We start from the raw sequence: 26,601 nt of genomic DNA on the forward strand, positions 1-26,601 counted from the left end.
AGACCTTTATGGTAGAGTGGCCACCCCACAATAAGAAGGCACAAGACAGCCTGCTTGGAGCCAAAAGGACTCAGGCCATGAGAAACAAGATGCTTTGGTCTGATGAAACCTAAATGAACTCTTTGGCCTGAATACAAAGTGTCACATCTGGAGGAAACCTGACACCATCCATATGGTGAAGCATGGTAGTGGCAGCATCATGCTGTGGGGATGTTTTTCAGTGGCAGGGACTGGGGGACTAGTTAGGATAAAGGGAAAGATGAACGGAGCAAATTAGAGAGAGATCCTTGATGAAATCCTGAGTGCTCTGGAGCATGTTCTCAGACAACACAGGAGTGGCTTCAGGACAAGTCTCAATGTCCTCGAGTAGCCCAACCAGAGCCTGGACTTGAACATCTCTGGAGAGAACTGAAGTGATTGAGACTAGTCAAGGATCATATCACCTCCACTTTACCAGTCAACCGAGACCCACCGCAATAGGTCCACAGACTATGCAATCGCCATCACACAGCCCTATCCCATCTGGACAATAGGAATACCTATTTAAGAATGCTGTTCATTGACTACAGCTCAGCATTCAACACCATGGTACCCTCCAAACTCATCATTATGCTTGAGACTCTGGGTTTCAACCCCACCCTGTGTGATAGTGTCCTGGACTTCCTGACGGGCTGACCCCAGGTGGTGAAGGTAGGAAACAACATCTCCACTTCGCTGATCCTCTACACTGGGGCCCCACAACAGTGCGTCCTCATCCCCCTCCTGTGCTCCCTGTTCACCCACGACCGCGTGGCCACACATGCCTCCAACTCAATCATCAAGTTTGAAGACGACAACAGTAGTGGGCTTGATTTCCATCAAAGACGAGACAGCCTACAGGGAGGTGAGGGCACTCAGTGTGGTGTTAGGAAAACAACCGCTCACTCAACGTCAACAAAACAAAGGAGATGATCGTGGACTTCAGGAAACATCAGAGGGAGCACCCTCCTATCCACTTCGAAGGGACAGCAGTGGAGAAGGTGGAAAGTTTTTTTTAAAGTTCCTCAGCGTACACATCACAGACAAACTGAAATGGTCCACCCACACAGACAGTGTGGTGAAGGGGCAACATCGCCTCAACCTCAGGAGGCTGAAGAAATTTGGCTAGGCACATAAAACCCTGACTAACTTTTACAGATGCACAATTGAGAGCATCCTGTCGGGCTGTATCACCACCTGGTACGGCAACTGCACCACCCTCAATCGCAGGGCTCTCCAGAGGGTGGTGCAGTTTACACAACACATTACCGGGGGCAACCTACCTGCCTTCCGGGACACCTACAGCACCAGATGTCACAGGTAGGTCAAAAAGACCAAGAACAACCACTGTTCACCAAGCTACCATCCAGAAGGTGAGGTCAGTACAGGCACATCAAAGCTTCTGTTTCAAGGCCATCAGATTGTTGAACAGCCATCACTAACAGAGGTTGCTGCCTACATGGTCTTGAAATCATTGGCCACTAACAAATGGATCACTAGTCACTTTATTAATAATGATGTTTACACATCTTACATTACTCATCTCATATGTACAGTATTTTATTGCATCTTGCCTATGCCGCTCTGTCACTGCTCATCCATATATTCTTATTCCATTCCTTTACTTAGATGTGTGTATTAGGTAGTGGTGGAATTGTTAAGATTACTTGTTAGATATTGCTGCACTGTCGGAACTAGAAGCACAAGCACTGCTACACTCGCAACAACATCTACTAACCATGTGTGTGTGACCAACAAAATTATTTGATTTGAAAACCGCTCCCCATCCAACCTGACAGAGCTTGAGAGGATCTGCAGAGAAAGATGGAAGAAATCTAAATCAAACCATTTGCCACATGCGCCGAATACAACAAGTGTTGATTTTACCATGAAATGCTTAGTTACAAGCCCTTAACCAAGAGTGCAGTTCAAGAAGAAAATATTTTCCCAGTAGGCTAAGATAAAAAGTAATACAAACACAGTAAGAATGATAATAACGAGACTATATACAGGGGGCACCGGTACAGAGTCAGTGTGCGGGGGTACAGGCTAGTTGAGGTAATCTGTATATGTAGGTGGGCATTTTTGTCCGGTGGACATTTTTATGAATTGTTCAGCAGCCTAATGGCTTGGGGTTAGAAGCTGTCGAGGAGCCTTGTGGTCCTACACTTGGTGCTCTGGAACCACTTGCCGTGCGGTGGCAGAGAAAAGTCTGACTTAAGTGACTGAAGTCTGACAATTCTAATGGGCTTTCCTCTGACACAGCCTATTATATTGGTCCTGGACGCCAGAAAGCTTGGCGCCAGTGATGATCTGGGACGTTCGCACCACCCTCTGTAGCGTCTTATGGTCAGATGCCGAGCAGTTACCATACAAGTCGGTGATACAACCGGTAAGGACGCTCTCAATGGTGCAGCTGTAGAACCTTTTGAGGATCTGGGGGCCCATGCCAAATCATTTCAGTCTCCTGAGGGGTAAAAAGTTGTCGTGCCCTCTTCACAACGGTCTTGGTATGTTTGGACCATGATAGTTAATTGGTGATGTGGACACCAAGGGTCTTGAAACTCGACCTGCTTCACTACAGCCCCGTCGATGTTGAATGGGGGCCGGTTTGGCCCGCCATTCCTGTAGTCCACAATCAGCTCCTTTGCCTTGCTCACATTGAGGGAGAGGTTGTTGTCCTGGCACCACACTGCCAGTTCTCTGACCTCCTCCCTATAGGCAGTCTCATCATTACCACCTGGGGGCAGCACATCAGGAAGTCCAGGATCCAGTTGCAGAGGGAGGTGTTTAGTCCCAGAGTCCTTCGCTTAGTGATGAGCTTTGTGGTGTTGAACGTTAAGCTGTAGTCGATGAACAGCATTCTCACATAGGTGTTCCTTTTGTCCAGGTGAGAAAGGACAGTGTGGAGTGCAATTTAAATTGCGCCATCTGTGGATCTGTTGGGGAGGTATGCAAATTGAGTGGGTGAAGGGTGGATGTTGTGAGCCATGACCAGCCTTTCAAAGAACTTCATGGCTACCGACTTGAGTGCCACGGGGCGGTAATCATTTAGGCAGGTTACCTTCGCTTCCTTGGGCACAGGGACTATGGTGGTCTGCTTGAAACATTTAGGCATTACAGACTCGGTCAGGGAGAGGTTGAAAATGCCAGTGAAGACACTTGCCAGTTGGTCCGCGCATGCTTTCAGTACAAGTTCTGGTAATCCGCCTGGCCCAGCGGCTGTGTGAATGTTGACCTGTTTAAAGGTTTTGATCGAATCTGCTACCGAGAGCGTTATCACAGTCATCCAGAACAGCTGGTGCTCTCGTGCATGCTTCAGTGTTGCTTACCTCATAATAAATTTTTAAAATAAGGCTGTAACATAATAAAATGTGGGAAAAGTAGAGTCGTCCGAATACTTTCAGAATGTACTTTATACACACACTCACTTGGACTCGAGCAGAGCAGCCATGTTGTGCACGATGAACTGGATGCAGGACAGTTTGAGCTGCTCAGCGTTGTACATGGCAGAAAACTGCAGCAGCTCCGCAGCGTTCTTCAGCGTCACTGAGGAGACAGAAGAGGAAGCCATTTTTTAAAACAAACAGGACAGTGCTCTCACACAGGTGATTTTCAAGACAAAGCTGTTTGACATGTTGACAGGCAGGAGAGAAAGAGAGGAGGACAGAGGCATGGGAGGAGAGCAGAGAGGGCTAAGAAGACAGAGGGAAGATGAGAGGACATACGGTTCTCAGTGATGGCCACCTCACACATCTCCTTCAGTCGGGTGATGAGAAGCTGATCGGCCACCACCAACACGTTGCAGACAAACTCCACATTGAGAGACTCTGGAAGTGGATAGAGACAGACTTTTAGCTTCCAACTACCTTGTGCATCAAGTTCAAAGTCAACATGAGGTTCGTAAATATTATTAGGGGTAGCCACGTGGTAGACTTATTTTTAACTCAATATTTATTTTATTTACTTCTTTGACAGGGACAGTGCACATTTATCAACATTACAGAGTCAATGTTTATGTACCCAAGTTAGCAAGAAAGCTCATTTCCATCCATAGTTCCAAAACATTTTTCACTGAGTGTGTGTGTGTGTGTGTGTGTGTGTGTGTGTGTGTGTGTGTGTGTGTGTGTGTGTGTGTGTGTGTGTGTGTGTGTGTGTGTGTGTGTGTGTGTGTGTGTGTGTGTGTGTGTGTGTGTGTGTGTGTGTGTGTGTGTGTGTGTGTGTGTGTGTACAGGTTGTATATGCATGACCTGGTGTGTCCTGTACCTTTGATAGTGGGAGACTCGTCAGTGTAGACATATTCTAGGATGACCTGCAGTATCTCTGAGCTGGTGGGCATCTCTAGGGCACTACAAGAAGTGGCCTGTGGGGGGCACACAACAACTACATCACCATCACAAGTAGCAGCACACTTACTCAAGCACAATGTGAGACAATGTTTTCAGAGCCAACGGTTACTTCTGGCAATATTAAAATTAAGCTTTAGTGTACAATGAGCAAGACCTCCAATTGCCAGCAACAAACAGATATTTTATCAATTGTAAAAACTACTATGGATTGATAAACATGAAATAACATCAAAGACAAAACATAACATACCTCTATCCAGGGGTTCCCCAGCATACTGTGGAAGTACTCTGAAACACATGACATGTTTACAATAGAACTGCCACTAAGAAATGTCCACAAATCATCCCCCAGACACATCTTACTCCTTAATTAAAAATCATTTTCAATTGAGATTCTCCATTGAGCATGATTTTAGTCCAGGGCTAGGTTTAATCTGTGTACCGAAAACTGGTCCCACGGCTTTAACAAATGACTGGCCACTCTAGTGTCAGATGTCTACAACCTTAAATAACCTAAACCCACAGTTCACCCCTCAAACTCCAAGAAACGCAACAATATGTTGACACATAGTAGCTCACCAAGTCTGGCACACAGCACACACTTGTGACAGGGGAACTCCTTGCCATCCTCAGACCTCAGAGTGACATCACAGTGGTAAGAGCTTGGGGGGGGGACAGAGATACAGCTTAGACTGGGAACAAGATCTCCGCTTTGATATTTTACTACCCTGGTTTTCTGATAACGACACACACAACATTGACTTGAATAGGAATGACCATTCTAGTAATTATCTTTCTATGAACACAACATTGTCTCAGTTAATCTGCCACGCGGAAATTTTACTCACCACTTTTTCTGGTTATATCGTGGCTTGTTGGCCGTCATCTTAAGCACTACATTGATCTTCCCGTTGTCATACTGCACTCCATCCAAACTATAATAAAATGTATTTAACAAAATACACTACGGGTTATAACATGTTAATAACACCCCCCCCGGTGGTGTTTGTCAGACCAGGAGACATGCCGAAAAATCGGTTCTCTCACGAAACGTCTGCAGTGCCCAACAGCTGTGGCTAGAAACTATTTGAACACAAAATGTGTTCTTGGTTTTACTCTACAACACCCACAAGCTTCACAGGACTAGTCTCATGTCTCAAACACAAACACTTCTGACAAGTCCGAACTGTTTGAGCTACAAACTAAAAGGACCCCACCATCAAAATTCTCTTACAAACGTGGGCGTCAGAGTAAAACGGAGAACACAAGCGTCACAAGACTAGTCTCAAGGTTAAAAAAAAATGAATTTAAATGAATAGGATTTAATGGGCCAAGGGTTACACATGAAACCTTTAGACACCTCAAACCATACTTCCTTTTGATACATTGTTGGACATTCGGTTGTGCCACGTATGAACATGTTATTCAATGCGTTTAAGGCTGGCTAATAACAGAAGCCCAAATTCAATGTTTCATCAAATATTTGAAAATATATACACCTACAGGGGTCCTAAAATCCCAAATCAGATGGTCATTAAGCTATCTTAAAAACCTAATCACATGTTATAGCACCACCATCTGGCCAATCAATATAATTTTGTAAATGCCAGCTCTCAATGGTAAGATGCATCATTCACCCAAGTTGTCAAAAATCGGGCCACTGCGGTCTGAGATATATCGCGTGTGACAAACGTACGAACGGACCGACCCACAGTCCACTACCCGATTTCATCGTTGGGGACAACAATCATAACCAACTCAGTATTCACCGTGCCGACAGACTCCCCATGCCGAGCTTCTTGGCCACGCCCTGTAAGGTCTTGACCGGGTTGACTCTTCCTCCCTCTCCAGCGCCCGCCTTGCCTCCCTTGCCTTTTTTCCCAGGCTTGGTGCCCTTGCTTTTGGGCTTGTCTCCGTCCCCTCCGGCCGATGGGGTCAGCGAGCGGTACACTTCCAGGGCCAAGCGGTCCCTCAGGTTGCCCTCATGGAAGCCCAGGTCCTGCAGGCTGCTGATCAGCTGCTCCTGCTCCGGGCCCTGTTGATTCTGGTTCTGACCGAAGACTCGAGGCCGGTGACCCTGCACCAGCAGATCACAGGAGTCGGTGTAGATGAACTTCAGGACTTGCTCCAGCATATCAGGGCTCACAGTCTCCACCACCAGCAGGTCACAGCCCACCGCATCCTCGCTCCTCCTTACCTCCCAGTCAACCTCCCCCCCGTCAGGCACCAGCTGCTTCCTGAAGAACTCGGACCTCATGGACAGGAGGTACTTGTGGGCGGGGAAGGTGCGGTCTCCAGCCTGCAGTGTCAAGTCGTGGATGCTGTCCGTCTCGTCCGCTTCCTCCAGCAGGCCCCGGAAGTGTTGGGAGAAGGAGGAGGGAGATACGCTGGGAATCTCAAACAGGCTGGGTGGGGGAAGGACAGAGATCAGACATTTTGTTCACGAATCAGGGTCATGTTCACTAGGCACGAAATGCTCCAAAACGTAGTTAAACAGGGATGTACTATCTGAACTTCCCAACAAACACTTATTGTCCATTTCAAAAACATTTTGTTACAGTGTGGCCTAATAAAGACACTGTTCAAATGTTTAAAAAAGGTGCGACAACACACAGAGGAACGGTACCTGGTTTTAGGGTCAGACTGCAGCACTCCAAAGTTGCGTCCCTTGGAGTCCATGGTGATGCTGACCGCACGGTGGACATAGGGGAGCTTCTCCAAGCGGATTCGCTCGTACACAGTTCCACCCTCTGGGTAACCACACACCTCCACACTCCCATCTAAAGCACAGAAGGGAGAAATGCTTTAGTAAAATGACAAAACGCAGTGATTCTAACTTCCCAATGATTCAAATCCAAACAACTTCTGATTTATGCTGGGATGATAAACATCCTGAAGAACAGAGAAATAGTACACATTACTTACATTCAAGGGTGCAAAACAGTACTTTTGAATCAAAGTCTTGTTTACTATTTTTCCATACCTCATGGAAGTTCATCATCCACCATACATGTAAACGAGGAAAGTGAAAGAATACTGGTTGTACTCAGAAGTATCATTGTGTCGTCGCTGAGCTATGAGAGTAAACCATTTTCTCAACTCACCTTTCTTCTCCACGCTCTTCCTGTACTCTCCGTGCCACTGTCCGCTGAAGCCCTCCCCTTCCTGTGTGACAAACATCATGTTGTTCCTGCTCAGGGCGATGTCTGACATGAACACCTGGCGCCCGTATGCCCACCTGCATTGTCTCACCGAACCGCCCACTGAGCGCCAGCAAAAAACCTGACGGCGAGCGAGAAATCAATTCAATAGCACTTTAGTAATCCAGAGGGACAATTAAAGGCATTGTCAGTCTGTGGTGACAACAAATGCATAGAACAAACATAGATCAACACACATCATCATCCAAACAGAAAAAAAACTAAGTAATAAAGAACGGGATAAGATAATCAATGGCTCAAACACATCAGCTTGAGGGGTGATCATATGGAGTGAATCGTTTGAACATGAAGAATCCACCAACAAAATGACTGTAGCTCGTCACCACTAAGTATTTGGTATTTTTCAATGTATTGGACCCAGCTGGTCCTTACCCTCCCAGCTTCATCCAGGGCCAGGATGGCCACCTTCTCTCCCCCTCCCTCATTCAGGACCTGGGGGTCCACACGATGGTCCAGACTGCCTCCGCTCACAAGGACCTTCCGGATGTTCAGTTGTCTGAAAGAGAAACATCGGGCATGGGAAAAAATAAATACATATATTTTTTTTTAAAGAGCGAGTGACAGTAGAATGATCATCACATATATCTCGCTCTCTCTCCTGTTAACCCATTATTGTCTATGCCCTGTTTAAGCCAGGAGGGGGGTAACTACTAAGCTATATGGAATTGTTTTAAGGTCATACCAATGATCATTTGATTTTTAAGACCCCTTGAAGTATAAAAAATGTTTTTCATAAATTTGCTAAACTTTCTAAAAACCTTTCATATTATAGGGTAGTCTGTAGATTGCAGAGATGAAAAGAAAAGAAGGTTACATCCATTTTAGAATAAGGCTGTAACGTAACAAAAATGTTCTAATGGCACTACACATATACATACTTTTGTGTATGCATGTAGACACGCATATAAATTAGCGGACTCCGCCATTTCAGAACCACCCGTTGCCGACAGTAGTACAAAGTTGAGCATACAGACATGCAATCATCATTGACAAACATTGGCATTAGAATGGCCTTACTGAAATGCTCAGTGACTCAACGTGCCACCGTCATAGGATGCCACCTTTCCAACAAATCAGTTGTCAGATTTCAGCACTGCTAGCGCTACCCCGGTCAACTGTAAGTCCTGTTATTGTGAAGTCGCAAAGTGGTAGGCCACACAAGCTCACAGAACGGAACAGTGAGTGCTGAAGCACATAGCGTGTAAAATCAAAATAGTCTGTCCTCGGTTGCAAAACTCACTACAGAGTTCCAAACTGCCTCTGGAAGCAATGTCAGCACAATAACTGTTCTTTGGGAGCTTCATGAAATGGGTTTCCATGGCCGAGCATCCGCACACAAGCCTAAGATCACCATGCGAAATGCCGAGCGTCGGCTGGAGTGGTGTAAAGCTCGCCACCATTGGACTCTGGAGCAGTGGTAAACGCGTTCTCTGGAGTGATGAATCACGCTTCACCATCTGGCGGTCCGACGGACACCAGGAGAACGCTACCTCCCCCAATGCCTAGTGCCAACTGTAAAGATAGGTGGGGGAGGAATAATGGTCTGGGCAGTTTTTCATGGTTCGGGCCACACCCCTTAGTTCCAGTGAAGAGAAATCTTAACGCTACAGTATACAATGACATTCTAGACGATTCTGTGCTTCCAACTTTGTGGCAACATTTTGCGAAAGGCCCATTCCTGCTTCAGCATGACAATGACTCCGTGCACAAAACGAGGACCATACAGAAATGGTTTGTCGGGATAGGTGTGGAACTTGACTGGCCTGCTGAGAGCCCTGACCTCAACCCCATTGGACACCTTTGGGGTGAATTAGAACGCCGAATGCGAGCCAGGCCTAATCGCCCAACTTCAGTGCCCGACCACACTAATGCTTGTGGCTGAATGGAAGCAAGTCCCCGCAGCAACGCTCCAACATCTAGTGGAAAGCCTTCCCAGAAGAGCGGAGGCTGTTTTAGCAGGGACCAACTCCATATTAATACCAATGATTTTGGAATGAGATGTTGGCCGAGCAGGTGTCCACATACTTTTGGTCATGTAGTGTACTTTCATGAATGAGAGCAAAACAACCAACATGTACGTGTTCATGAGAGTCTCACCTTCACACAGAGGGGTCATATTAGTATGTAGCCCAAACTGTTCTGACGCTACAGACAGAAGTTGGGAGTTTGGCTGTACTGACTTCAGACGGCACTTGTGTGGGTCGCAGAGTAAACACCATCGTGTTCGTGAGACTCGTATTTCCATCGAGTGGTCATAATAGTTTGTAGGCCAAACAGGTCGGGTGCTCCAGACCGATATTCAGGATGTCTCATGGTCTGACAAACTTCGCTCTAGCTCTGTCACCTTTCACCGCAAATGCAGAAGTGTTAAATAGGCAGATGCGGTGGATTGAGACACATCCAATGCAAAACAGATCTCTCTAGCTTAAAGATAATTATTTTTAATGGGGATTTTTGTATTATGCTAATTCGATCAACGTCATCTCTCCCTCATAAAGAAAATGTTATTTGGAATTCGGTCAATTCAGGAAGTAAACTGAAATGTGTATTCCAATTCTCCTCAATGAGAAACTGGAATTGCAGTTGACTTCCTGAGATGAAATGGAATTAACCGTGACCCTGGTAGTCACTTCTCCACTATCGGTATAGTCACCTGGATGCCAACTTCTTGCACTGATAGTCAGCTAGCAGGTAGACATCTCCCTTCTCTGTCACCACCAACGTTGCCCCATTACTGGCCACTGCCATGGCGATGGTGACGTCCTTGTGGTAGAGGGCAGACACCTGGCGAGGCGCGGTCACACACCTCTCCCCGTTGGGGTCCAACAGGTAGCCTAAAGGTCAAAAGTCAACCATCACCACGTATAAAGTCAAGGTAGGGGAATGATAAGCCAAGGCAACTAATATGCTCTAACTTCAAAGTCATTGGAAACCAATGTTATGCTATGGTGTGCCAGTCATCATGACTTACCCAGCTGCCCTCCGTTCAGTCCCACTGTGTAGACAGCCTCCCTGGTCCACAGAACTGTGTGGAATCTCCCCCGCTGCTACACCAATAACAGTCCTGCCTTTAAGAGTCTTGGAGAATACCTACATCCCATTGGACAAGACCAACGTCAGTCAACAACCAATCCACACGAATTCAGCTTCCCTCAGATTCAAGTGTCTGCTGTGTATATGTTTTGTCTTCTGATGCATTGGATTTGTTCATGCAATTGTCATAACAAACACACATATATATTGCTAAATGAGGCCCCGGGAGTTCTTTCCTTAGCTTGTCCTACTCCGCTCACGTGGTTAGGGACAACGCCCCATCTAGCTGCCTAGCTATGTAGTCTCTATGTGGGCACCATGCCTGGCCAGGTGTCTCTCTTACCTGTTTGGGCAGGTGGCTGGAGGCGGGCGGGGGAGCCAGTCCCAGCTGGTGGAAGGTGTTGAGGCCGAAGGTGTAGACATAGCCCTCCTCGGTCAGCACCACCGTGTGGTCCTTGGCTGCAGCCACCTGGGAGCAGTGATGAGACAGGAGCCCCTCCACCATCCGAGGAACCTGACCGATGATAAAAATCCACAGCCCTATTTCACTTTGAATAGTATGTTTTTTTTATTTTATATGTCAAATACTTTGAACGTTTGCTTGCGCCTGCCCTGGCGTGCCTTCAAAAACGGGGTAATATTGAAGTGGACACTTTTGGGACGATTCCACTGGTTACATTGTGCCAGACAAGCTCAAACACATTTCAAAAAAAGTATTTCAAACCAGGTTAACACAGGTTTAGCACAGGTGTGCAAATCAACCCCAGGTACACTCAGGGTGGAGTGGTTACAAGCTAGAAGCATGTGAACAGAGTTAAACAGACATACAGGAAGTAGCCAGCAGTTAAGAGTGCTGGTCCAGTAACCAAAAGGTTGCTGGTTCGAATCACAGAGCCAATTGGGTGAAAAAAACTGTCAATGTGCCCTTGAGAAAGGGACTTGACCCTAATTGCTCCTGGGTCGCTGTCAATAATGGCTGATCCCTGGTCATGACCCCCTCTAAGGGTGTCTCAGGGGGAGTGGGATATGCACAAACAAAAAAAACAAAAAATAATAAATTCACGCATGGGTAGAATATACACTTATGTGACCAATAAAATTTGATAGGTCAGATACAATATAGTATTCTCACCAGATATGTCTGTTCGTCCCCGTGTCCCAGCCGACCTCCCTGCCCGTGTCCACATGTATACACCTGCCCCTTCTGAGACAGGAACACTGAGTGGAACTTACACAGCACCACCTGAGAGGAAAGGAAACACATTTCTGGGGGTAATCAATAATGTAGGTCTATTCAGTGAGACAATTTTGCTCCACTGTCAAATTCTCATCACAAGAACTCAAAGAAAAAGACCGCAGCGTGTTTGATCGATTGTTGATTGATTTCCGTGGCCAAACGAAGCCCTCTCGTAGTAATAGTCAAATAGTGGTGGTACTATAGGCCGGGGCACAAGTGGAAAAGTAAACATCATTACTAATGCATTGTCCCCTCCAGCTCTCAATAGGGCGTAGGGGATGTTTCCCCGATGTATCACATTGATAACGAGACAGCCCCACACACATACCCGGCTCATTTAATTAAAGCATGTCATACTGGGATAAATATTTAACCCCTAGCACCTGTTGGACTGTGGGCAGGTTGCACTGAGGACAATGGCTCTGACTCCATGTAGGGGTACCAGTAGGTCACTGAGAGGTCTTGAAATGGGATCTGCTCCCCACTGAGCAAAGGTCATGAAAATGTGTATAAAATGTAAGATGCTAAACAGCAACCTGCCATAGGACAATAATGAAACTTAGATAAACTCAAAAGTTGGGTCATTACCTTTCAATATTACATCGGATATAGCTATAACATATCTAACCCAAAGACTTTAGTCAAAATCTGTACTTAACTAGGAATGCATGCCACCCTATGACATCATGAGCTGTAGCAGAGCACGAGAGCTGATTATGTCATAGGAATGAATTCCCTAGCATTGCTCCCTGTGAAAAGGTCCTTCCTGTCAAGAGTCTAAATAACCGCTTGAAAACAGTTCTAACCATAGTTAGGGCCTACATCTCCACAAAATGACCTCATAGATCTCTACAACATTAACTAAAAAACACAGTTATCTTACAAGGTTTCTTCCTCAGACCTCTCAGCACCATCTATACCAGTGATGTATTCTGGGTTCTAACTCCTAAACTTGGAATAGGGTTAATTATCAGGTATCATATTGAAATATTGAGTGCTTAGGTTTAGAGGGTCTACACCAGAAGTGAATGGTTATCTGTAGGAGGAAGATGTATGAGAGGTGCAATTAAGCTTGGAATGTGCCAGGTGCCGGGGAAACGATCACGTGGCAGCACTGATATAGCTTTCATAGTGTTCTTACGCTGATAATTAGAACACCGGGGATCGTCAACGAGATTCAGCCGCGGCCCGATATGTTTTTGAGCAGATGTTCAGGGGCCGGAACCTAATTCAAAACAATATGTAGACCGCAAATTGACCGCAAGAATCCCAAACAGATAATGTTTGACTAAAACAATCATTTCAAACCTTGCTTAAATTTGTATATGATCACATCTCTCTATTACGCACAGGAATACTTGGAACAGATTTATTAAAATCACTTGGAGCTGATTTCCTGCTGTTTTTACAGTCTTATGTCCAACAATGACAATATATATATTTTTTCCTCCAAAAACTTGGGGGCCAAATGAAAGAATGGGCCACAAGTTGGGGAACCCTGCTCTGTACTAAAGAAAGAGAGACTGGGCAGTAACACAGGTGCTGTCTGGTGTCAATAGCCTTAATCACTCTAAGGGCCTCCACATGGCCATCAGGGACACTGTAGAGGGGACCGCACATAAGGCCAATGTGGGTTTAACCATGCAGAGCTGGGCTAGACAAAGCCAGACACAGAACCCAAGCCCAGTGCACCTGTCCTACTCCTCTCAGTCATTCACCCTCTCACTAAAAAGGAGCTTAGAAATTATATTTCAATTTCTAAAACCCCCAAATCCATAGTGATAGGAGGACAATGATGTCAGTCAGTGTTTCCCCGGTATTCATTTAGCAGCGGCACATTGCCTCTAAACTGTTGCCACCCCAACAATGAAAAAAAGGGACGGTAGAAACATATAAATATAAATACATATATATATATACATATATACATATACATATACATATACATATATATATATAGCGATGCTAGTGAGAACAGTCTTCTGGTAGATGTAAAGGCTTTCCCCAAAACATACTCAACTATATGTTAAGTTAAAAGTAGCCTATGCCTACCTGATAGAATGATTTCATGATTATTTGCGTCAATCCAGTGGGCATTTGTTTTGACAACTCCATCACGTGTGCTACAGAAAAACACTGCAAACTAAAACAGTGCTAGGTGCATGTGCACTTGAATTAAAAGGTAACTACACATAAGACAAACTTCAAAAGTGGTCTCCTGATGTGATTTTAGCTTCGTTTACAAGAGAGCTACATAATAGCCAGCTACCATTGCTGTGATTTTACCCCTTATACCGTACACAACCACCCAATAAGAACAATGCCAACTTATACGAACACCTTTGTTTCCTAGTTCCTACCCATGCCCGTTGTTCCCAGGAGAACAGCCTGTAGTGAGGGAATATCCCAGGAGGGGGTCTGTTTTGCCAGGAGGGGGGGGGGGGGTTTATCCAGGAGACCCAAACGGGACAACCGTGTTTACATAAGCATTGTTGTGATGGATCCCCCTGGTAAGCCATATATTGAGGCAAAGTCTGTGTGGAGGGAGGAATCCCCAGGAGACTAGGCTGTTGAAGGTGGGGAAGCCCTATCATGACTCATGTGACTATCTAATAGCTGGTGGCAAACAGAGGCAGAACACCTCCCCTTAAGAGGAAAGGAACAGAGCATAGACTCCAAATAATTAAAGAGAACAGTTATTGGATCTCTATAGTAGTCAGTTTGTTTACCTGTTTGACGTAAACCCTGGTACGGGCAAACAGATCCACAATCTCCGGGTGATGCCTGCTCTCCTGGTTCCCGTGCCCCAGACTGAAATTGGTGTTGTTCCCCCAGGTATAAACCTCAGTGGGGTCTGAGAGAGAGAAAACAAAAGTTACAAAAAAATGTTTGTCACAGCCAAGTCTAGTGATGCACCAATATCACATTTTTGGCCAATACCGATATTTTCCTTGCCAACAAAATCCGATACCGATATTGAACATTTTTGCGGCCTTAAGCATTCTAGTACGGTTAAATAGTTAACACACACGGAAGCAGCAGTCTAAGGCACTGTATCTCAGTGCAAGAAGCTTCACTACAGTCCCTGGTTCAAATCCAGGCTGTATCACATCTGGCCGTGATTGGGAGTCCCATAGGGTTGCGCAAAATTAGCCCTGCGTGGTCCAGGCCCTCATTGTAAATAAGATTTTGTTAACTTGCCTAGTTAAATAAAGGTTACACACACCACACTGACCAAAAAGTTAATTTTTTTGCATTTACGCATGTCCCCATTACCAGTAAAACATAATCAAAACCTATTTCTTTCACTAACTTGCTGTGCCATTTTGTTGTTCATTTATTCAGTCGTTTCATTCTCCACCAGGATTTCTGCAGAACGTCGTTTGGGTCTTTGCGTGTCAAAAAAGATACACGTCACATAACGACAATCTGTTTCAGTAGCTATAGTTAGCTAGCGTCGGCCGATTCCGATGTTGGCATTTTTAGCTAATATCGTCCGATTCCGATATGTTCACAGATATATCGTGCATCCCTAGCCAAGACTTCCAACAGCATTTTCTACAGGTAAACGACAACGATTGACAGCAGTCTTTACCATGTGCTTTAAAGAAACATCCACCTTTTCACTTTTTAGTCATGCATTGTCTAAATGAGAGATGGATATGAAACGATAAGCGATCCTCACCCGTCTTCGTAAACACCACGTGTGCTGGTCTGTCCTTCATGGTTAAGTCCAGGACAGAGAGGCCCTCCTTATCCTGGGTGGAGAGAATGCCACCATGCTGCAACACAGAAGCACCATTCTAGACTAGGGCCAGTATACTATTTCCCTATAACTACATCTAGCTGTAAGTGATGTAGCAGTTAAGAATAGAGTAGCAATAATTTAAAGTGGCAAGAAAAAGTATGTGAACCCTTTGGAACTACCTGGATTTCTGCATTAATTGGTACTAAAATTTGATTTGATTTTCATCTAAGTCACAACAATATGCAAACACAATGTGCTAAAACTAATAAACACATTATTGTATGTCATGTCTATATTGAAAACATAATTTAAGCATTCACAGTGTAGGTTGGAAAGAGTATGTGAAATCCTAGGCGAATTACTTCTCCAAAAGCCAATTGGAGTCAGCTAACCTGGAGCACAATCAATGAGACGAGATTAGAGATGTTGGTTAGAGCTGCCCTGCCCAAAAAACAGACAAAATTTGAGTTTGCGATTTACAAGAGGCATTGCCTGATGTGAACCATGCCTCGAACAAAAGAGATCTCAGAAGACCTAAGAATTATTGACTAGAATAAAGCTGTAAAGGGTTACAAAGGTATCTCAAAGCCTTGATGTTCATCAGTCCACAGTTAGAAAAATAGTCTATAAATGGAGAAAGTTCAGCACTGTTGCTACTCTAATTAGGAGTGTCCATCCTGCAAAGATGACTACAAGAGCACAGCGCAGAATGCTCAATGAGGTTAAGAAGAATCGCAGAATATCAGCTAAAGACTTACAAAAGTCTCTGGAACATGCTAACATCTCTTTTGATGAGTCCACAATACGTAAAACACTAAACAAGAATGGTGTTCATGGAGGACACCACAGAAGAAGCCACTGCTGTCCAAAAAAAAACATTGCTGCACATCTGACGTTTACAAAAAAGCATCTGGATGTTCAACAGCGCTACTGACAACATATTCTATGGCCAGATGAAACTAAAGTCGAGTTGTTTGGAAGGAACACACAGCATTGAGTGGAGAAGAAAATAAAATAAAGAGCACAGCACACCAATACCAGAACTATTCCCCAACTGTAAAGTTACTAAAGTACAATGGAGGGAGCATCATGGTTTGGGTCTGCTTTGCTGCCTCAGGGCCTGGACAGCTTGCTATCGTCAACGGAAAAATTAAGTCCCAAGTTTATCAAGACATTTTGCAGGGCCATCTGTCTGCCAATTGAAGCCCAATAGAATTGGGTGATGCAACAGGACAACGACACAAAACAAACCAAATCAACAACAAAATACTGACCTCAACCTGATTGAGATGCTGACATCCCAAGACATCCCAAGAAAAGTTCTGAACTGAAACGGTTTTGTTAAGAGGAATTGTCCAAAATTCCTCCTGACCGTTGTGCAGGTCTGATCCGCAACTACAGAAAACATTTGGTTGAGGTTATTGCTGGCAAAGGAGGGTCAACCAGTTATAAAATCCAAGGTTTCACATACTTTTTCAGAATTCCAGGAAACACAAAAAGGGTTCACATACTTTTTCATGCCACTGTATGTAGAGGCCAAAGGAGGCGCAGTCATCTAAACATTAGTTCTGAATCAGAGGGAGACTCACCTTAATGAGTGACATGAGGCAATGAATGTGTCCGTAGAAGACACTGCGGTGCAGGGCGGTCCAGCCAGACTCCTTGTCCTTCACCATGAGGTCAGGGCTCTTGCTCTCCAGCATCCACTCCAGCAGGGCCCTCTTGCCCAGTGAGGCGGCCAGGTGCAGGGCCGTGCGACCGAAGGCGTCCCTCAGTGTGGCCGCGTTGTGGCAGTGGGCGTTGAGGAAGGCCCGCAGGCTCCCCTCTGAACCCCGCGTCAGCGCCGCCACCACTTCATCTGCATGCCGCATGGAGCGGCATTTTGGCGTGCAGTCCGGGTTTGCCATCACCACGCTCATCCTGAGAGACTTCTAAACTTTGCCGTAAACTCCCTGCTCTAAAAGCAGCAAACTTACCCAGTCACAGAGACCCTGCTCCCCCCACTCCTAACTCTAAAACAAACACTGAAACAGCAACAAACCCTAAGAGAATGCTTGAGGTCAAGTCAATGTGACTTTGAAATTATAATGTTTTGTAAGTAGCTGCTCTCTGAAGAAAATAGAAAAAGGTGGGAGATTGTTACGGAGTGCTAGAATTGTGCTTGTGTTGAGATTCCACAGCACCCTAGCAACCCCATGGCCTTGTTTTAGGTCATCTTAGTCCACAATGTAGACCCAAAGCTCAACACAACCAAATGTGTTATTATTAAACATACAATGGCATCAGGAATTCAATAAACGTATATATAAATTCTACACTTATATAAAATAAAATACAAATATACTATAAATATATTACAAAAAATATATTTTCTCCTTTTCCAACTTCAAAAAAAATATATACAATATTTTACAAAAGGCAGGTTCAATAACCCTCCAGAAAGTCCCTTCAAATAGTCCATCAAAATTGAGGGGAAAGACCCCCTTTCCCCCAAAAAAACACAAAAACCCTTCTCAAAACTCCATAATTATATTGGGAACCTGGGGAATAAAGGGTGGACAAAGTCATTAGTTGTAAAACACTGTAAGCACATGCAAGGTAGAGAAAACAACTGGATTCATAGCTACACAACACAAACATGGCATGTACTAAATGTCTGTCCACAAGGCCACAGAACACGCCTATTCAAAGTGCCAAGAACAAATGCATGGTCCTTCTGTAGCTCAGTTGGTAGAGCATGGCGCTTGTAAAGCCAGGGTAGTGGGTTCAATCCACCACCCATACCACATGACTGTGCTTTGGATAAAAGCGTCTGCTAAATGGCATATATTATTATTATTATTATTGCTCTGGAAAATCCAACATACCCATCTTGCTCTTGAACTGTACTATGCTATATGGCTTGCTAGGTTTTAACCTGTTTAATCTATGTTGAAAGGTCAACAGAGGTCAGAGTGCAGTTCAGCACCCCAGATAGGCAGGGACAGCCAGCAAGGATCAATTAACTTGACCCTACTATACCTATAATAGTAGTCCAGCTAAGCTATGTCTATTGACTCCAGGCCAAAAATACTGCACAAAGGTTTTAGTAACACGAAAAAAAATACTGTTTTCACAACATGCACAGTTTGGAGTTGTGAAAGTGAAAAACATGTTTTTAGATATAATAAAAAAGGTATTCAAATAAAGATGCATTGGTCTGCAAAATACCTGTCAGATGTATGGTGTGCATTAGATGTCCACGGTGTAGTTAACATAGCTAACATATGTTGATTAGCTACGTAGCGAAGTTAGTAGCGGATCCAGTCGTTGCTGCTTCCATCTAGCATACTTGCTACTTCGTACAACTATGTTATTAACTAGTTAGCTAACGTTAAGTCTCTTAGGAGACTAGCACCAGACATTAGGCCTACAATTTTTACTCACTGGGCAGCTAGCTACAATGTAATCCAGTGGTATTACAACGAGTTATATGCATGTACACCATTATTTAACAATTTCCTACAAGCGAATGAAGCGTTCATTCTCTAAATCCTGGCTAGTTACCTACTACATTGACAGCTAGCGAGCATTTGAACTTGGCTAACTAAATTAGCTACAAACAATTAACATATTGGACAATCTCAAATACTTTAAACTAAATTAAAACTTGTTATATACGTATTGTTGGCTTGTTACCCTGATGTGACCATCGAGATCTGAATGATGCTACTGACACATCATCGCTAAACTCAGTTAAATTAGCAATGCTAGAGAGTTGCAGTGAAAGTAGATTGCCACGACCACATTCCGCTTTCTCACCTGCCGCTAGATGAAGACGAAAGTGGTGATGAAGCTTGCTCCAACGGTACACACCGACAATGTCATCGTTTCAAAAATATGCATCGCTAAAAGCTCTTATTAAACCTGGATATTTGGCCAGAACAAACCTACTCCGCAGTTATGTAAGGAACCAAAAAAGAAGGGTGGCTGGGTAACACGGAGACTTCTGATTGGTTGAGAGATCTTACATTCCCGTTTACAATTGGACAGTGTCATTGCGTCATCGTGAAATTACCATACGAAAGTCTGATCGAGACCTCAGAGGTCTGGTTGCATTTGTCAATGTGGAGTTGATTAAGCACTTTAAATGGTAAACTCGGCACATGTACTGAATGACTGCATTAAAAATATGAACACCGATATGTGCAGCAGTCACGGGAGAAGGTATATCATCTAGACACATATGTAGGTCCTTGATATAGTGCCCCCTGTCACAGATGATTGGCATACCGTCAAAATCATTCCGCTCGATTGATTGACGTCACTGCTTGGAGAAATTGGCTGTCTTTAAATAAATGAAAAGTGACACGTATTCTGAGTTAAGAGCTGGGAGTAGACTAGTTACATTAATGTATTGATTGGGGGGGGGGCAGAGTAGGTCCAGGTTTGTCTACCCTTGGGCCACTGGTTTTCAACTTGAAAATAATAAATAATGACTTTAATTAATAAATGCATGAAGGTTACTGAAAAGGAAAAATGATTTCTCCTCCACGTCTCTTAGTTTCAATTGATGGTCATGTGGGCACCAGTTAAGAATATGTAAGGGGTCAAGGGTAGAGCTAGGGTTATAAACTGGATAGCAGCATTATCCTGCATAATCCCAGGAGAACAGTTCTGCTACTGACTAAGATCAGGAGGCCAGTCCTCAGAAACCACCACCAATGAGGAAAGAGTGCAGCCAGAAAGACTTTGGTACAATACTTTGGTAAAACTTCACATTAGGTTATTCTTCAGTGCCTATGCCTGTGTAGTTAAGAATAGTTTCAATGCAAACGCTATATATCAATTTTCAGAAATGTTGGTAAATAGGCTTTTTAAGTTTAAAGAACGTAGGAAGGAGATTGGTGTGTTTTTTCAGAATCTAATCATGGCATGGGATTGCTAAATGGGGCAGCAAGTAGCTTAGTGGTTAGAGTGTTGGGCCAATGACCAAAAGGTTGCTGGATTGAATCCCTGAGCTGACGTGATAAAAAATTGTCGTTCTGTCCCTGAACAAGGCAGCTAACCCACTGTTCCCTGGTAGGCCGTCATTGTAAATAATAATTTGTTCTTAACTGACTCGCCTGGTTAAATAAATAAATGTTGTTGTTTTTTAAGGACAGACATGTATTTGTTTGAAATCTATCACTAGATGATTTTATTTGATAGAGACAAACAATCACATTTTGTTGCAAAACGAGATACAATACATGCCCAAAAGTATGTGGACAACCTTTCAAATTAATGAATTTGGCTATTTCAGCCATACCCGTTGCTGACAGGTGTATAAAATTGAGCACACAGCCATGCAATCTCTATAGACAAACATTAGCAGTGGAATGGCCTTACTGAAGAGATTAGTGACTTTGAATGTGGCACCATCATAGGATGCCAGCTTTCCAACAAGTCAGTTCCTCAAGTTTCTGCCCTGCTAGACTGCCCTGGTTAACTGTAAATCCTGTTATTGTGAAGTGGAAACTTCTAGGAGCAACAAAGGTTCAGCCGCAAAGTGGTAGGACACACAAGCTCACAGAACGGGACCGACAAGTACGGAAGCATAAAGCATAAAGCAAAAATAATCTTTCCTCAGTTGCGACACTCATTACCGATTTCCAAACTGCTTCTGAAAGCAACGTCAGCACAATAACTGTTCGTCAAGAGATTCATGAAATGGGTTTACATGGCCGAGCATCCACACACAAGCAAGCCTAACATCACCATGTGCAATGCCCCACGTGGACTCTGGAGCAGTGGAAATGCGTTCTCTGGGGTGATTAATCACGCTTTACCACCTGGCAGTCCGATGGACGAATCTGGGTTTGGCTGATGCTAAGAGAACGCCACCTGCCCGAATGTTTAGAGGAGGAATAATGGTCTGGGGGTGTTTTTCAAGGTTCGGGCTATGCCCCTTAATTCCAGTGAAGGGAAATCTAAATGCTACAGCATAAAATTATATTCTAGACAATTCTGTGCTTTTATCTTTGTGGCAACAGTTTGCGGAGGGCCCTTTCCAGTCTTAGCATGACAATTTAATTTAATTTATTTATTTTACCTTTATTTAAATAGGCAAGTCAGTTAAGAACAAATTGTTATTTACAATGACAGCCTAGGAACAGTGGGTTAACTGCCTGTTCAAGGGCAGAAAAACAGATTTGTACCTTGTCAGCTCGGGGGTTTGAACTTGCATCCTTCCGGTTCCTATTCCAACGCTCTAACCACTAGGCTACCCTGCCGCCCCAATGCCCCCTTGCACAAAGCGAGGTCCATACAGAAATGGTCCGTCGAGATTGGTGTGGAATAACTTGACTGGCCTGCACAAAGCACTGACCTCAACCCCATCAAACACCTTTGGGATGAATTGGAATGCCGAATGCAAGCCAGGCCAAATCACCCAACTTCAGTGCCAGACCTCACTAATGCTCTTGTGGCTGAATGGAAGGAAGTCCCCGCAGGAAGTCCCAGAAAAAAATGGCCTATATTTATCAGTCATATGAGATCTGGGCTCTGGTCACATGTAGTGTACAATACAGAGAAGTTCACCTTTATTTAACCAGGTAGGCTAGTTGAGAACAAGTTCTCATTTGCAACTGTGACCTGGCCAAGATAGAATAGGGTGCAACTTGGGACGAGGCCAACTAAACGCTAATAGCATGAGGCTACATTTATTATGGATAGAATTTACATATTAAATATACAGGATACAAACATACTATTCCAGTTAAACAATGGGATATATATAGCATTTTGCAACAAAAAACAACAACATTTTAATACACATCTAAAATCTATGAATTAAAAATCAGTCAGATTTGTCACACACATAAAGGTTCACATAAGCATTTATTTCTGATTTAAAAAAAACACAAATGTGGAAAAATTGGTTGATATTAAACCTTTTGGAAAAAAACTATTTTCATGCTGCTCTCCTTTATTTGGGCCAGATTAAGTTCGGACATGGAACCGGAAGATCCTGGTGACCAGCAGTTTAGCTATTTTAAAAGGGGATACATTTCTCTTATATAATTACAAAAACATTACAGTGGATCACTAAAAATGATGTTAATAGATTATTATCAATTAACATTTTAATAGAATGTTGTTACAAGAGTAATTACAGTGCAGGTAGCTTAACGGTTAAGAGCGTTGGGCCAGTAACTAAGCGGTCACTGGTTTGAATCCCTTAGCTGACTAGGTGAAAAATCTGTTGATGTGCCCTTGATCAAGGCACTTAGCCCTAATTGCTCCAGTAAGTCGCTTTGGATAAGAGTGTCTGCTAAATGACATACATGTAACTACATGTATAAGAGCATGAAATTGACTGTGTAAACCTATGTACTGTCTCTCTCAAACACACACACACGCAGGCTTCTTCACACTAACAGCAGTGCTTGGTTTCTCTCCAACCATGAACTTCATCAGTGTTATGCCCTGGACCCAGGGGACTATGTGCTCCTCTTCAATCAATTAGGATTATATGTCGGCTGTTAACTAATCTAAATTAATGATAACTGTCTAAATTAACACGTGTACTGTATGGCCGTGCTGTCGGGTGAGGGGGATCTAGTACACTCATTTTGTGGGACAAAAAATATAGTAATATTTTATAAATTATTATATCTTTTTTATTTATTTATCTGCAGCACCATCAGCACCCCTATTTCCCATGGCTATGCTTACATGTTACTGCTGGCTATTCAAACGAATTGCAGCCCAGTAGGATATAGTACATTAAACCACCCACATTAGCTCTCGATTGTCATTCCCCTCTAAAAGCACATAATAGCCTAAGTGAGGAAGTGCATTACACAACAAGTGATGAATTTTCATTTGGCAATAATCTTTCAATCGAAACATAAAGTCTGAGACTAATGGGTTCTTTGTGTTCTGAGGTTTAAAATTGCATTCCCTTAGCTCTCCAGCACATTGGCTGAGTGGCCCTGATATCTACAATGTATCTGAGATGTAATTTACGATATTAAATCATATGCAATACTTGTTTACAGTTTCCTAATAATTGAGTACAGTTGATGATGCATTTGATTTTGGATCGAAAACCTGTCATTAGATTAGACCAGGCTACTTCAGCTATGAAGCAATGGTTTATTTTGGCGCACACCCATGTCATTTTCTTGACCACAGTGAAACGCCCAATAGAGACTGCGCATATTGTGATTGTGTATGCATTTAAATAAATAAAGGGAACAAGAAATGTGAGCAATAACAAGGATATATAACTCATGTTTCATTTGTTGGACGACAACACCCGTTTACTGAAGTTTCCTTGCTCACCCGTTGTAATTTAACATGGTATAGCCCTCGCAGTGGTTTGTGCCGCCGCGGACTAATTTTCGCATACTCCACTTGGAGAAGAGCGTATTCAGTTGATTCGAGGGAAGCAGTGTTGGACCAAGTGTGTGCACAGATGCTTTTGTTGTATCGTGTGTTCTTGGCGTTATTGGGAAATCTCCTCGAAATCTAATGACTTTTTACGCACTTCACTTCAAAGGTTGACTTGAATATATTTGAGGGAGAACGGTGCGATCAAACGAACTGCAAGCGGATTTGAAAGCCCCCACTATAACACGAGGATCATGGTGAGAGACTTGATTGGCAACCGAAACTTTTCTCTGCGTGTAAATGTATTGCGAGGATGCTGTTTAGCTAATGAATGTATCCGTTGCCTCCCAGTTTCAATCGAAAGTAGAGCTATTTCCCGGAAAAAGGTAGAAAAATAGCCTTTTCCACGTGGAGGACAGGAACTTGAACGTGGATTGACTCGGGGGAAAAAAACATTTGTGCACTGTAATAAGCACTGTGCTTCGTTTCATCTATCAGATTCATTGGGACCACAGGTGAAAAAATGCGTTTTGCGAGCTCATTGTTATGTTGTAAACTTGAAGAATCCCGGGAAAATACGACTCTGCTTCGTTTGTGGTTTTTCTTTGCCATCCTCGTTTCAGATTCAGCCTGTCCTGACAAATGCGTCTGTTTCACATCCACGGTCAAATGTGTGAACCAGGGCTTATTCATGGTTCCGCAACCATTGCCAGCAAACACTAAAACCCTGTTTATTACTGGGAACAATATTTCTCATCTCACAGCTGGGTCTTTCCCTGTGCCTCTTGAGCAATTAACAGACTTGTATCTCACAGGAAACCAGGTGGAGCTGGTGGGCCACAATGTATTAAACAACTTGCCAAATCTCAGGCTGCTAGACTTGAGTAACAACAGGATTCTGAATTTTAGTGCTCAAGCCTTCCCTGATTACAACAAACTGCTGGATCTTAACCTCAGCAGGGCTTTTTACAACCATTCTTTCATGGATGAGCTCTTCAGCCTGCTACGGAGTGGCGGAGCCCTTCAACTTACCCGCTTAGACCTGTCTAACAATGACCTGGTTGTCCTCCCTGAGGGCATGTTCTCCCGCCTCCCCAACCTCACCATCCTCAACCTACAAAACAACTCCCTCATTTTCATCCGGAACGGGACGCTGAGTGTTCCTCCCCTCCGTGAGCTAGACTTAAGGGACAATGCCCTGAGGCAACTACCCAACACTACACTGATGGACTTCAGCCTCAAGCCTGGGCTTCAGGTGCATCTGGCAGGGAACCCTTGGCTCTGTGACTGCAATATCGAGGACCTTGTGGCCTGGCTGAGGAGCTCCGAGCAGGTCACAGACAAGCAGAATATGACCTGTTCTGACCCTGAGCTTCTGCGGCAGTTACCGTTGCTCCAGATAGAGAACTTGGAGTTGGATTGTACCTTTTCAGGTGAAATGAAAAGTGTGCTGGAGACCTCGTATGTCTTCCTGGGCATGGTGCTGGCCTTGATCGGAGTGATATTTCTGCTGGTCCTCTATCTCAACAGGAAGGGGATAAAGCGTTGGATATACAATATTCGGGACGCGTGCAGGGACCACATGGAGGGCTACCATTACAGGTATGAGATCAGCTCGGACCCCAGGTTGGCCAACCTCAGTCTCAACTCCGACATTTAAGAGGACCGCTAAGTGAGCCAGGGCCCCACAGTGACTGAGGCATTATGACTTGTCAAGAGCAGGATATGCATGAGCATCTCTGTAGTTCCGGGGGGCTCCGGCCTGCAACCCCCCCCCCCATAGTACTGTCCAGACTTCTACACCAGTCATGACTCTTAGTAGCCTCAGTCATGACGACCCACAATCTGCCACCACGCATGCCCTTGGCCCCTGCAGTGCAGTGTCTATTTGTTTTTACACCTTTTCATGTAGATCAACGTTCCATGGACTGAGAATCATGACTCAGATGGGGTTTGTGAGAGGGCTCTATGTAATATAACATTTTCCCTTCCTTGAGCAAAAGAGGATGGTATGTAGAACTCCCAACTAAACAGACTTATTTTGACTGGTAGTAACTAGGCTAATATACATAGGATATATGTATCTTTTCTGCTGGTTATATTTTAAACAATTTTGTTTCTACTTTCCTCCCACTGCAGTGTTGCTATGCTTGTTTAGTTGTATTTATTCATTTTTAATATAATTATTGAAGCACTTGCTAATTTATCTCACTAGTATTGCACTTGTTAGGTGGACATTATCAACATTTTTCATGATGTACAGCTGAATAAAATGTCTTGCATTGCTGTTTTCCTTTCTCGACTGAGGTCCTTTTAAACTCCAGTGACTGAGGAATGTGCAGGTATTTGGGCACCAGAGAGATTCACGGTCACGAAATGGCGAAGTGCCCACTCCCTCGTTGCAGGTTCAAACACATGCATGCAGACAGAGGTCATCATGCCACAGCCAGCACCGACCATACCACACAGGCAAGACTTCACATGTCCCCTTTATACATTAACTCGTTCTCTGTCAGCTCGTGCAGATGAGACATTTACAGGCAGCAGCCGTTGTTGACTTTCCAATTTTTACTCTGAAGAGGTGAGAAAAGGCTAACTGGGACTTCTGAAGGTGGCAGAATTTATCTTGAAGATGAG

At 44.1% G+C, this 26,601-nt stretch overlaps 2 protein-coding genes across 2 annotated transcripts in view; one reads left to right on the plus strand and one right to left on the minus strand.

Moving 5' to 3' along the window:
- The window catches only part of LOC124005098 (inhibitor of Bruton tyrosine kinase-like), a 40,005-nt gene extending 20,429 nt beyond the window's left edge, over positions 1-19,576 (minus strand). Inside the window, 19 exon segments of the mRNA XM_046314030.1 lie at positions 3,450-3,567; positions 3,747-3,848; positions 4,285-4,381; positions 4,618-4,655; positions 4,947-5,029; positions 5,216-5,302; positions 6,137-6,772; positions 6,994-7,147; positions 7,472-7,649; positions 7,961-8,084; positions 10,242-10,422; positions 10,560-10,629; positions 10,631-10,678; positions 10,965-11,135; positions 11,754-11,864; positions 14,588-14,712; positions 15,544-15,640; positions 17,196-18,146; positions 19,408-19,576. Of these exon segments, the coding sequence (XP_046169986.1) occupies positions 3,450-3,567; positions 3,747-3,848; positions 4,285-4,381; positions 4,618-4,655; positions 4,947-5,029; positions 5,216-5,302; positions 6,137-6,772; positions 6,994-7,147; positions 7,472-7,649; positions 7,961-8,084; positions 10,242-10,422; positions 10,560-10,629; positions 10,631-10,678; positions 10,965-11,135; positions 11,754-11,864; positions 14,588-14,712; positions 15,544-15,640; positions 17,196-17,525 (2,750 nt within the window). The 5' untranslated portion in view covers positions 17,526-18,146; positions 19,408-19,576.
- Positions 19,577-23,954: 4,378 nt separating this feature from the next.
- Positions 23,955-26,251, plus strand: tpbgb (trophoblast glycoprotein b). Its single transcript, XM_046315259.1, has one exon. The coding sequence runs from the start codon at positions 24,488-24,490 to the stop codon at positions 25,622-25,624; it is 1,137 nt and encodes a 378-aa protein (XP_046171215.1). The 5' UTR covers positions 23,955-24,487; the 3' UTR covers positions 25,625-26,251.
- Positions 26,252-26,601: the final 350 nt, after the last annotated feature.

Source organism: Oncorhynchus gorbuscha, linkage group LG19 (genome assembly GCF_021184085.1).
Source record: "Oncorhynchus gorbuscha isolate QuinsamMale2020 ecotype Even-year linkage group LG19, OgorEven_v1.0, whole genome shotgun sequence".
NCBI classification, from domain to species: Eukaryota; Metazoa; Chordata; class Actinopteri; order Salmoniformes; family Salmonidae; genus Oncorhynchus; species Oncorhynchus gorbuscha.

Bases quoted from the DNA above. Each gene is read 5' to 3' on its own strand.
- tpbgb (XM_046315259.1), top strand. From the start codon at position 24,488: ATGCGTTTTGCGAGCTCATTGTTATGTTGTAAACTTGAAGAATCCCGG.